Consider the following 11,567-nt stretch of genomic DNA (forward strand, 5'->3'; position numbering starts at 1 on the left):
TTTTTCCTTTCTATTTCTTTTTTATTGGACATTTTCTTTATTTACATTTCAAATGTTTTCCCCTTTCCAGGTCTCCCCTTTGGAAGCCCCCTATCCCATCCTCCCCTCCCTCTGCTTCTATGAGGGTGCTCCCCCATGCACCTACTTCTGTCTCCCCACCCTGGCACTTCCCTACACTGGGGCATCGAACACCCTCAAGTCCAAGGGTCGCTCCTCCCACTGATGTCCAACAAGCCCATCCTCTGCCACATATGTCACCAGTGCCACGGGTCCCTCCATGTGTATTCTTTGGTTGATATTCCAGTCCCCGGGAACTCCAGGGGTTCTGGCTAGTTGACACTGTTGCTCACACCATGGGGCTGCAAACCCCCTCAGCTCCTTCATTTCCTTCTCTGATTCCTCCATCCAGTCCCCGAGCTCAGTCCAATGGTTGGCTCTGAGCATATGCCTCTGTATTTGTCAGGCTCTGGCGGAGCCTCTCAGGAGACAGCCATGTCAGGCTTCCATTAGCAAGCACTTCCTGGAATCCACAATAGCATCTGGGTTTGGTGGCTGTATATGGGATGGATCCCCAGGTGGGGCAGTCTCTGGGTGGCCTTTCCGGCAGTCTCTGATCCACACTTTGATTCCATATTTCCTCCTGTGAGTATTTTGTTCACCCTTCTAAGAAGCACAGAAGCATTCCTTCTTCTTGGGCTTCATATGGTCTGTGAATTGTATCTTGGTTATTGGAGCTTTTGGGCTAATATCCACTTATCAGTGAGTACATACCTGTGTGTTCTTTTGTGACTGAGTTACCTCACTCAGGAAGATATTTTCAAGTTCTATCAATTTGCCTTCAAATTTCATGAAGTCATTGTTTTTAATGGCTGAGTAGTACTCCATTGTGTCAATGTACAAAGGGATACAAATTGAAAAGGAAGAAGTCACAAATATCACTATTTGCAGATGATATGTTAGTATACTTAAATGACCCCCAAAATTCCACCAGAGAACTCCTACAGCTGATAAACAACTTCAGCAAAGTGGCTGGATATAAACTTAACTCAAACAAACCAGTAGCCTTCCTATATTCAAAGGATAAACAGGCTGGGAAAGCTATTAGGGAAATTACATCTTTCACAATAATCACAAACAATATAAAATATCTTGGTGTGACTCTAACCAAACAAGTGTAAGATCTGTTTGACAAGAACTTCAAGTCTCTGGAGAAAGAAATTGAAGAAGACCTCAGAAGATGGAAAGATCTCCCAAGCTCATGAATTGGCAGGATTAATATAGTAAAAATGGTCATCTTTCCTAAAGCAATCTACAGATTCAATTCAATCTCCATCAAAATTCCAACACAATTTTCATAGAGTTAGAAAGAGCAATTCTCAAATTCATTTGGAATAACAAAAAACCCAGAATAGCAAAAACTATTCTCAACAATAAAAGAACTTCTGAGGGGAATCACCACCCTTGACCTCAAACTGTACTACAGAGCAATAGTGATGATAAAAAAACAAAAAAACAAAACAAAACAAAAAAAAACCTGCATGGTATTGGTACAGTGACAGACAGGTAGATCAATGGAATAGAATTGAAGACCCAGAAATGAACCCACACACCTATGGTCACTTGATCTTTGACAAAGGAGTTAAAACCATCCAGTGGAAAAAACAGCATTTCAACCAATGGTGCTGGCACAACTGGCAGTCAACACGTAGAAGAATGCAAACTGATCCTCTCTTATCTCCTTGTACAAAGCTCAAGTCCAACTGGATCAAGGACCTCCACATAAAACCAGAGACACTGAATCTAATAGAAGAGAAAGTGGGGGAAAGCCTCGAGCACATGGGCACAGGGGAAAAGTTCCTGAACAGAACACCAATGGCTTATGCTGTAAGATCAAGAGTCAACAAATGGGACCACATAAAATTGCAAAACTTCTGTAAGGCAAAGGACACGGTCAATAGGACAAAACGGGAACTCACAGATTGGGAAAAGATCTTTACCAATCCTACATCTGATAGAGGGCTAATATCCAATATATACAAAGAACTCAACAATTAGACTCCAGAGAACTAAAAACCCCTATTAAAAAATGGGGAACAGAGCTAAACAGAGAATTCTCAACTGAGGAACTGGGATGGCCAAGAAGCACCTAAAGAAATGTTCAACATCCTTAGTCATCAGAGAAATGCAAATCAAAATAAACCTGAGATTCTACCTCACACCAGTCAGAATGGCTAAGATCAAAAACTCAGGTGACAACAGATACTGGCAAGGATGTGGAGAAAGAGGAACACTCTTCCCTTGCTGGTGGGATTGCAAGCTTGTACAACCACTCTGGAAATCTGTCTGGTGGTTCCTCAGAAAATTGGACATAGTACTACCTGAGGACCCAGCTATACCACTCCTGGGCATGTAATAAGGACACATGCTCCACTATGTTCATAGCAGCCATATTTATAATAGCCAGAAGCTGGAAACAACCCAGATGTTCCTCAACAGAGGAATGGATACAGAAAAAGGACCTCATTTTTACCATTAAAGATCTAACTGGGATTAGATCTTTTTCAAATATTTCACCCAAACCAAAACACTAGAGATTGAATGCAGAGGCAGATACGAAAACCCATTTGTTTTCCAATCTGTGAGTTAAAGGATTTACAGAAACATAACACTGCCAATATTCTTGTTAGAAAAGATAGTTTCTCATAACCATATAGCATTTATCCTCAGCACTGCTCTAGGGACAGACCTAATGGGGCTGGTGAGGGACTGAAGAAGACACAGAAAAGCTGGCCAGCTCCTTAGTGGAGAACCTCAGCATCCTGCAAGCTCAGCATGCTCATCATGTGGAGTTGAACAGAGGTGGAGTCACTGCATACAGATAAACAGGGTGGCAGGGCTATGCTAGACGGCTGGACCAAGGAGGCAGGCGTGGCTAATCTAGGTAGGAGCAGTATCTGCATGGGAGAAGTCTTCAAGCCCAAAGGGCTTTGGAGATCAGAGGCTGTCTTTGTTCCTTAACACGATAATGAGGAAGAAAGCTATGGTGGATGTTTCTGCACATACTAATCACTCCCACATTTGGATCCCAGATGAGGTCTTGGTCTTCTCCTCTCCCTGGGCAGATGAGTTCATTGTTCTCTTGGTCCAGTGGACAAACTGATGATAGTAGAACACTCTGCTTAGAAAGCCACTGGGAATCTGTCACTTGGGATGCAGCTGGGAGTAGGGGACAGAGGGTTGGAGAACAGGGGCTGTCTTTGTTCCTTAACATGATAATGAGGATTTGATAATTAGCCTGTGCTCTGCTGCTATCCTTCAGCATCCCTGGGGTTGGTTGTCCTTGTTTTCCTCTGCCCTCTGTATCCCTTGGGGATGCAAGTCTCTTGTGTAGAATGCTGCACCTGACTGCAATTTATGCACATCCTCTTATATAATCTACAGATTCTTCTTCTTCTTCTTCTTCTTCTTCTTCTTCTTCTTCTTCTTCTTCTTCTTCTTCTTCTTCTTCTTCTTCTTCTTCTTCTTCTTCTTCTTTTCTTCTTCTCCTTCTCCTTCTCCTTCTCCTTCTCCTTCTCCTTCTCCTTCTCCTTCTCCTTCTCCTCCTCCTCCTCCTCCTCCTCCTCCTCCTCCTCCTCTTTTTCCCCCACCTCCTCCCCCTCCTCCTCTTCCTCCTTCTTTTTTCGAGACAGGGTTTCTCTGTATAGCCTTGCCTGTCCTGGAACTCACTCTGTAGACTAGGCTGTCCTCGAACCCAGAGATCCGCCTGCCTCTGCCTCTGCCTCTGCCTCTCAAATGCTGGGACTAAAGGCATGTGCCACCAGTGCCAGGCTACAGATGACTTCTAATCTAATCTGATGTAAGTGCTTGTTGCATCCTGCATTGTCTAGGAACTATAGACAAGAACGATGTGATAACCTCCACCTCAACATTTTTGATCCTTGGTTGAAATTTCGGCTATAGAATCACCAATTTGGTCACCTGATTCTAGAACTGTAGAACTCAAACTGCAAAGCAGATACTTTTTAAGGAAGGGGACAGGGGAGTAAACCTCAAGAAGCGCTGGGTGTTCCTGAGCTCTACTTTGCAGTTTAAGAATTAGCGGTTAAGAGAGCAGGACCAGAGCCCAGCTTCATTTCTTCCTGTGTTTGTGTCATTCTGCTCATAGGCAGAGAATGAGAATAAACAAGAAAACTGGTCCTAGGGAAAGTATCTGGGAAGCGAGGATGGCAGTGTAAGTGGCACGGGAAGAGGGGCACAACACATAACAGCTGCTTAGGTCTCAGGCTGCAGCTCTGATCTTTCCAATACCTGGAGCCACAGACTCTGGCACTCCTAAGAGAAGCTCTGGGCTGTTCTGCTGGTTCTTGCTCCACAAAGGACTTAGCACAACATTCTTAGTGCTTGCCACCAGGCTCCTGATATATAGACGTGATGAGACCGTGCAGGCTGGTTGACATTCAGGGATTAGATATGGATAAGATGGAGCAGTGGGACCAGTGGCCACATGTCCTTAGAGGAGAAGGGAAATGGTTGATTTTGAGAATGAGCTGGACAAACTGCTCCTGGGCAAAGATGTCCACCATCCAGGCAGAAACAGGATCTGCACCCTATAGCCTTGAGAATCAAGGCCTTAGAGAAACAGTCAGAGTCATGGACAAAGTGACTTTAATCTTTTCTTTTGCTGGTCCTGGGGACCTGGGGACCTGGGGACCTGGGGACCTGGGGACCTGGGGTCCTGGGGACCTGGGGACCAAGACCTGTTGCATACTAGGCAAGTTCTCTACCACTTAGCCATACTCTCAGTCCAGACAAACTGTATCTCTCTCTTGTTTTTTTAGCTCTTCCATGTGGCTTATATCTTAATCAAATTTGCAAACTCTCCCCGCCCTGATCTTTGGATCCTGGAAAGATCTGTAGACTTTGGAAGCACCTACTCACCATGGCAGTATTTTGCTCGTAAGTAATCGTGTCTTCTGTGCTATGAGGGGCTTTGAGTATCTGAAACTGCTTAAGACTATGGATTTAGTTTTCTTAAAAAAGTGTCTCAGTGTGACTAGGTAGGGCTTGGACCTTCTAAGTTGTTCTCAAAAGAGCCCAATTTCTTAGTCATGTATGTGCTGATTCTAAGGCTCCCACATGCACACATGTGGAATGAAGGGTGCAACTCCTTTTATAATAATTTTGCTCCAACTGGTGCGAGGTGCCTGTAAGTGGGCTGCGACTTGAGCTCTCCTTTTATGAGGAGTCAGGAACAAACTCCATCCTGGGCTCCAGGTTGCTTACTTTGAACCTCTTATCTTTGCTATTGAACTATGTAAGTGTCTCAGGACCACAGGATGAATCCAGGGAGCAGCACTTTTGCTTACTTGAGACATGAAGAGTTAATAACATATCTTCAACTGCGGTGCCTGAAGGGCACTTGAACTGAACTATCGGGTATTTCTTTTTCATGAATTAAAAACTTTGTCCTAAGCCTTCACCTAGAAGTACAGGAGTTCTTGGCTCTTCTCTTTTCATCTCTCCTAAGGAAACACAAGGCATCTGAAGTGGCCAAGGAGAAAGCAATGTGTGATAATGTTCAATTACTTTCTTTCCTAGATTCTAGAAGAGATTGTGTAGAACAGTTTGGGCAAGAAGCAAACATGGCAATTACCCAGGACGACCAGATGCTCTGTGTCACGGAGTATTCCCGTATCGTGCCTCTGGAAAATGGCGAGGTAATCAGCTTTGGGAAGCTGTAACACCAAAGACTCATGAATGGGTTGGAAGTTCTGTTGGGGTCCTGGGTTCTCCCCAGGAGGTTAGACTTTGGGATCCAGGGTCCACAGATCTCAGAATTCTGGTGACAGACTTAGAAGGTGGGTAGGTCACTGGTAAGTGGGGTTGATCCCTCCCATCTCTTCATGCAGATTCCAGTGAGACTGAGACATGGGAGGGGGGCTGTGGGGGTGTCAGGCAGCAGTGGTAAGCCAACATGGAGGTGGGAGAGGTGGGGACAGTCAGGGTAGAACTCCATGGAAATGGTGAATATAGGACTATAAACAGACTTTCAAATGAACTCTCCTTAGGAGTGTGAGATCTTACTCAAGTAGCTCTATCCAGGACCGTCTGGCCGATGAACAGCTTATGTTTCAAAGCATCAAGGCTGGGATCTCATCAGCTGAGGACACACGAGACCCTGGGCCATTGTTCTTGTCCACATTTTCAACAGCATTTAGAACAGAGTTTCTCAATCTGTGGGTCGCGACCCCCAGGGTCAAATGACCCTTTCATAGGGGCTGCATAGCATATACTTTCATTATTTTTCCAGTAGCAACGAAATAATTGTTTGGTTGGGGTCACCACAACATGAGGAGTTGTATAAAGGGCTGCAGCATTAGGAAGGTTGAGGCCACTGCTCTGTTGATTGTGTCAGTCTCATTTCCTTGATGCTCCTGGGCAGGATCATTTCATTGTGTTTATAGACATAACAGGAGCTCTCCAACGTTTCATAGTTTCCCCTCCACAGCCACCTGCTAGACAGAGATTAAGGAAGAAACATCTTGACAGAGACTAGGTTTAAATGTAGACCCAAGAGCTAAAACTCTTCTGACTTACAAACTCAGTGCTAGAGGACTCAGCACATCCAGGGGCTCCTTTGAGAACCAGGTGCTTTGGGGGCATATGTTACTTTTAGTGTTTTGTTGCTACATTTTGAGCAAAGGACTTTCCTTTGGTGTGCCTTGCTTTTCTTTTCTCTTCTTTTCTCTCTCTCTCTTTCTTTCTTTCTTTTTTTTAGATTGTTGTATCCTTGATAAATGGTCGTCCAGGTGCAAAAAAGTTTGCTTTCTCTGACACTCTGAGGGAGTTTACTAAGGCAACAAACATCCGCTTGCGGTTTCTGCGAACCAACACCCTCCTCGGGCATCTTATTTCCAAGGCAGAGCGAGACCCCACTGTCACGCGCCGGGTGAGTCTTAAGCGTCTTAATTTTGTTGCTTGTTTTGCTTGCCAAATAAGTTAAATTCTTCCAAATACCTTTCCCAGTCAGTGCTACTTAGGCAGAGGGGTGGTTCCTGTCTAAAATAGATATTAGCTATTTGCAGAAAAATCAACCAGGCCTGGTGGTGTAGGCCTGTAATCCCAGCAGCTAAAGAAGCAGATACAGAAGGATTGAAAACACAAGGCCTGATTAGCCTGCAAAGTGAGTCTATCTGAGGCCAGCCTGGGCGACTTAGCTGTTAATCTAGCTCAGTAACAGAAACCTGGGTTCAATCTCAAAGAAAAGAAACACTGTTATATCCAATATATGGTTATAGTGAGTCTGGTATTAGTGCACGTGGGCTAACTCTTGCTGTAATCGACAGCCCCCAAATGTCAGAGGCTGAAGAAAAATCAAGGGTTGTTGTCACCACCTAGTGTGCATCAGCAGCTGAGACCCTGCCTGTGTGGTCACTCAGCGTACCAGACCCCTTGTTTCTCCTGAGAATTCTCCTTTGGATTCCCTGCATCAGTGCAGCAGATGAAAGAGAAAAAGAAGAAACCCACGTGCGCCAAGCTATTGAGGTCACTTCCACCAAGACGATCTGGTCCTAGTGTAGCCCCTCCTTGAGAAAAGAGGCCGAGAAACGTGATCTAGTGGAGAACGTGTGACAGTGAACACTGCTACTCTGTACTCTGAGGGAGATTGACGGGAGCATCTCCCATCCTCAGTTAGGATGGTACCATGGATTCTAGGGAGAGAGGGAGCCAGGCAGGACAGGTGCCCTGAGCTCGCTCTTCTCCTGCAAGTGCCTAAATGGCACAACCCAACAGGAAGCTAGGGAGCCTGAAAGCCTATGGCTGCTGCTGACAGGGGTCAGCACAAGGGCAAGGGGCCAGGTCTACCTAGCAGGCTGGCTGGAAGATGCCCACTGTGCCTTCTAGAGTTTGCCATTTTAGTTAGTAGGCATATAGTTAATAGGCAGAGGTTGGAGGTGGCAGTCGGGAGAGATGTGTTACAGTTTTGAGCATTTTCCAGAAAGGTCTTATCTGGAGGTGGCGCATCTGCACTTCCCATACTCTTAGCTCTCTCTGACCCCCTGGTAGAGAGGCTCAAAGATGAGTATGTACAGGGATGAGCTGGGCATCCTGCCAAACTGCTAGGCCTCAGCTTATGTCTTCCAATGTCCCTCTGCTCTTTAGTTACCTTTGTGAGTGTTGCAAGATGTGTGTGTGTGTGTGTGTGTGTGTGTGTGTGTGTGTGTGTGTGCATGTGTGTACACGCACACACGAGCATGTTGAAGATAACGGAATGACTCTGTGGTCCCATTCATGCAAGATAAGCCCCAGCCTGTAATTTGCACTCATATTTATCTAGTACATTTTTTGTGAATACTGCCTTTCCCATCAAGGGCCTTATAGAGTGTGCCACATATACCAGCCTGTCCCCACCCAACACAAGCTGCTTCTCTAACAGTGCATTGCAACACCAGCCATCCTGCGTGCCTTTGTGGAAGTTCCATGGCAGACATCAGAACCCCATGCTGTTAACTGGTCGCAACGCCTTGGCAACACTGATTCGATCCAGTATTAAGTAAAGTGACGTCCTTGAGCTATGTAAGGTGTTGTAGGGATGCTTTGGCTTTAGACCAGTACTTAGTTAGGGAACATGAATAGAGCCCCAGCACAGAATGAATAGGGCTTCCAAAAAGGATGATGTGCCAATACGGCAGAGGGACAGGGACTCTTGTCCCCACGACAACAGAGGCTTAACTTGCTGACAGGTATTCTGACAGGCAGCACAGCCCAGGGAGAAAGATTGTTCCACACCCCGCATTCCTCCAGAACCCACAGAGTCCTGTAAAGTTCAGAACCTTGGGACTTTTGAAAGAAATAGAGTGAGCAACTGGGCCTCTGAAATGTCTTGAGCGTGTGTGTGTGCGTGCGTGCATGCATATGTGTATCTTGGTCATGATGTGGCCTGTGTATGTGTATGTCTTGGCTATGTTGTGTAGTGGATTTGGTTTATTGCTTGTATTATGTAATTGAGTTCCCAAAATCACACAGGAATTCACATGTCTGGGTATAAGATGCTGAGCGTCCCTGTCCCTACTTGACTTTGATTAGTATATAAAGTTGTCAGCAGCCAGTGGCTGGATGGGAGACAGGCAAGGAACACAGGAGAGAGAGGACGACTCACCATTGCCAGGAATGGAAGAGATGCAGGTTTGAGAAATGGAGAAGAGAGAGCGTATAATCATGTAGGAGCCGGGGAAGAGCGGCCCCAAGCTGTATCCCCAGTTGGGTTTAGGGTAGTGAAAATATAATAATTCAAGAGTATTGGAGGGGAGGCGTTAGCAGTGTGGAAGTTTGGGAGTGACCCAACCACTGAGCTGATTTAGGCATATTAAATATAAGGCTGTGTGTGTGTGTGTGTGTGTGTGTCTTTCATTTGAGAATCCAGAGCATTTGGGCAGGCAGTGAGGAGCTCTTTCAGCCACTACCAGGGAGATTAGAATGGATTAACCATACTAATGATACAATGATGTGCCCTGCATATGTGTACGTATGTATATATGTGTGCTGCGTGTATGTGTGTGTGTGTGTGTGTGTGTGTGTGTGTGTGTGTGTGTGTGTTTTAGCCATGACGTGGCCTGTGTGTGTGTGTGTGTGTATGTGTGTGTGTGTGTGTGGTCTGATTTAGCAGATAAGCTTCCATTACTGGGTCTGCAGCCAACTCTGGCTGGTCTTTGGGAGTTTGAACTTTAGCCTTTTGAACACGAACTAAGAGAGTTCCAACAACTGCCAACAGCTAGTGGCTCCTTCTATAGGTGAATCTGATCAATATTTTGGATATTTGGATCTATACAAATATTTTTCAAAAAATATTTTCTCCTTTCCTACACCCTGGAGGGGCAGTTTGCATATAGTAGACACAAAATTCATTTTTGGCAAATATGTATGCTTAATGTGTAAACAAACTTAAGCCACTTGCATCATCTCATGTCAGAAATTTCCCTCCATGCATTTAAAGCATTTGCCTGTTTTAATGGAAAAATTGTAAAGGCTTTTTAAAAAACTAAGATTGATTGATGAATGCATTCATTTTGTAAGACAAGGTACAAGCAAATGTGGTCCCCTTTGTGTTGAGGTCAGCAAGGAGAAATGACAGAAGAGTGTAGAGCAGGGAAAAGCCAAGCCCACCCATTCTGTGGGTCGGAAGTTGGTAAGAGCACATCTGTGCTGTGGTCTCTGGAAGCTGATGCTCTGTTCTTTGTCCTGCAGTATTATTGCATGGAAGCTGATGATGCTCTGTTCTCTGTCCTGCAGTATTATTACAGCATAAAGGATATCAGTGTTGGTGGGCGGTGTGTTTGCAACGGCCATGCGGAGGCGTGCAGTGCTGACAACCCTGAAAAGCAGTAAGTGTGGCAAGGTCTCTCCTCACCTCACTATGAATAACCCTAATTGTTCCCATGGGTATTTCCACCCTGTTAAAGACTCTACAGGAATGTTTCAGAATCCACAACAAGGTGATGTGCATGTGTATGAGCGTGTGAATTCCCTGTATGTCAGCTCTTCCTTTCCTTCCCAGACTACCAGTGGGTCTATGGAAGACATGACTCACCAATCATAGCACCCTATAGGTCATATGGAATGCTGCTACCAAATCCCCAACCATGCTGGATGGCCACTAACAATTTTTAGCTACAGTTTGATTTTGCTTGTGTTTTTTTTAATTTTTAAATTTTTATTTTATTTTTAATTTTCTTTTATGCACGAATGCTTTACCTGCATATATGCCCAGTGCCTGAGGAAGCCAGAAGAGGACATTGAATCCCTTAGGACTGAGTTACAGACAGTTGTGAGGCACCATGTGAATGCTAGGAACTTAACCCAGGTTCTGTGGAAGAGCAGCCAGCTGAGCCATTGCTCCAGCCCCTGGTTTTGAATGTAATTAATCTGGTTTTTCTGCCATGTTTGACAGCTCCTACCTCAAGATGAGCTTGGCACCAAAGGTGGAAATGCACATTAGGGGTTCACTTAGCATGAGCTCTCCCTACCCCCATTTCCCCCACAGAAAATCCTCCATGGTTGCCATTAAAGAGGCATTGACTTAGTCAAATAACAATCAGGCTCAATTAAATTCTGCGGATACAGAGGAGTTCAGTGGTAACCTGATGCTAAATGTATGAACCGGAAACCATCCTCTGAGGTGGCCCAGTGACTTGACGGACAGACGGAGGAAGCCTATGTTGGACAATCAGTAACACTGGTTCTAGGTAGAACAGTTTTAATCAAGAGTTTGCCATCCTGACCTCACAGCCTGGATAGCAGCAGGATTACACGTCTGCTCAGGCTCATATGTTATTGTATCAGAGCCTAAACAGTCAGTTGTTTGAGAGATGATTGTAGCTGTTAGGACTTCATAAGAGAGAGATATCCATGAAAAGGCATCTCTCTTGACTAGGTCTGAAACATTTTTACAGTAGATGCAAGGCCAAATGCTACCTCACCTTTAGACCTAGAATAGTACCACAGTACAGTGTGTCAGCACCGTCAGACAGGTGCCAGGCTCCTTTCTGTGCTATGTTCAAAACTTCCCT

General features: G+C 45.1%; 1 protein-coding gene across 5 annotated transcripts in view; it reads left to right on the forward strand.

Moving 5' to 3' along the window:
• The window catches only part of Lama3 (laminin, alpha 3), a 249,597-nt gene that overhangs the window by 63,780 nt on the left and 174,250 nt on the right, over positions 1-11,567 (forward strand). For all 5 annotated transcript variants that reach the window (XR_003952502.1, XR_385977.4, XM_006525685.4 and 2 more), the window contains exons 3-6: positions 4,839-4,956; positions 5,599-5,717; positions 6,779-6,949; positions 10,291-10,382. Coding sequence is in view for 3 of the 5 variants with exons in the window: in XM_006525685.4 (XP_006525748.1) it covers positions 4,839-4,956; positions 5,599-5,717; positions 6,779-6,949; positions 10,291-10,382 (500 nt within the window). In the remaining 2 variants the exon portion in view is untranslated. The remainder of the gene's footprint in view (positions 1-4,838; positions 4,957-5,598; positions 5,718-6,778; positions 6,950-10,290; positions 10,383-11,567) is intronic.

This window comes from Mus musculus, chromosome 18 (genome assembly GCF_000001635.26).
Source record: "Mus musculus strain C57BL/6J chromosome 18, GRCm38.p6 C57BL/6J".
Classification (NCBI taxonomy): domain Eukaryota; kingdom Metazoa; phylum Chordata; class Mammalia; order Rodentia; family Muridae; genus Mus; species Mus musculus.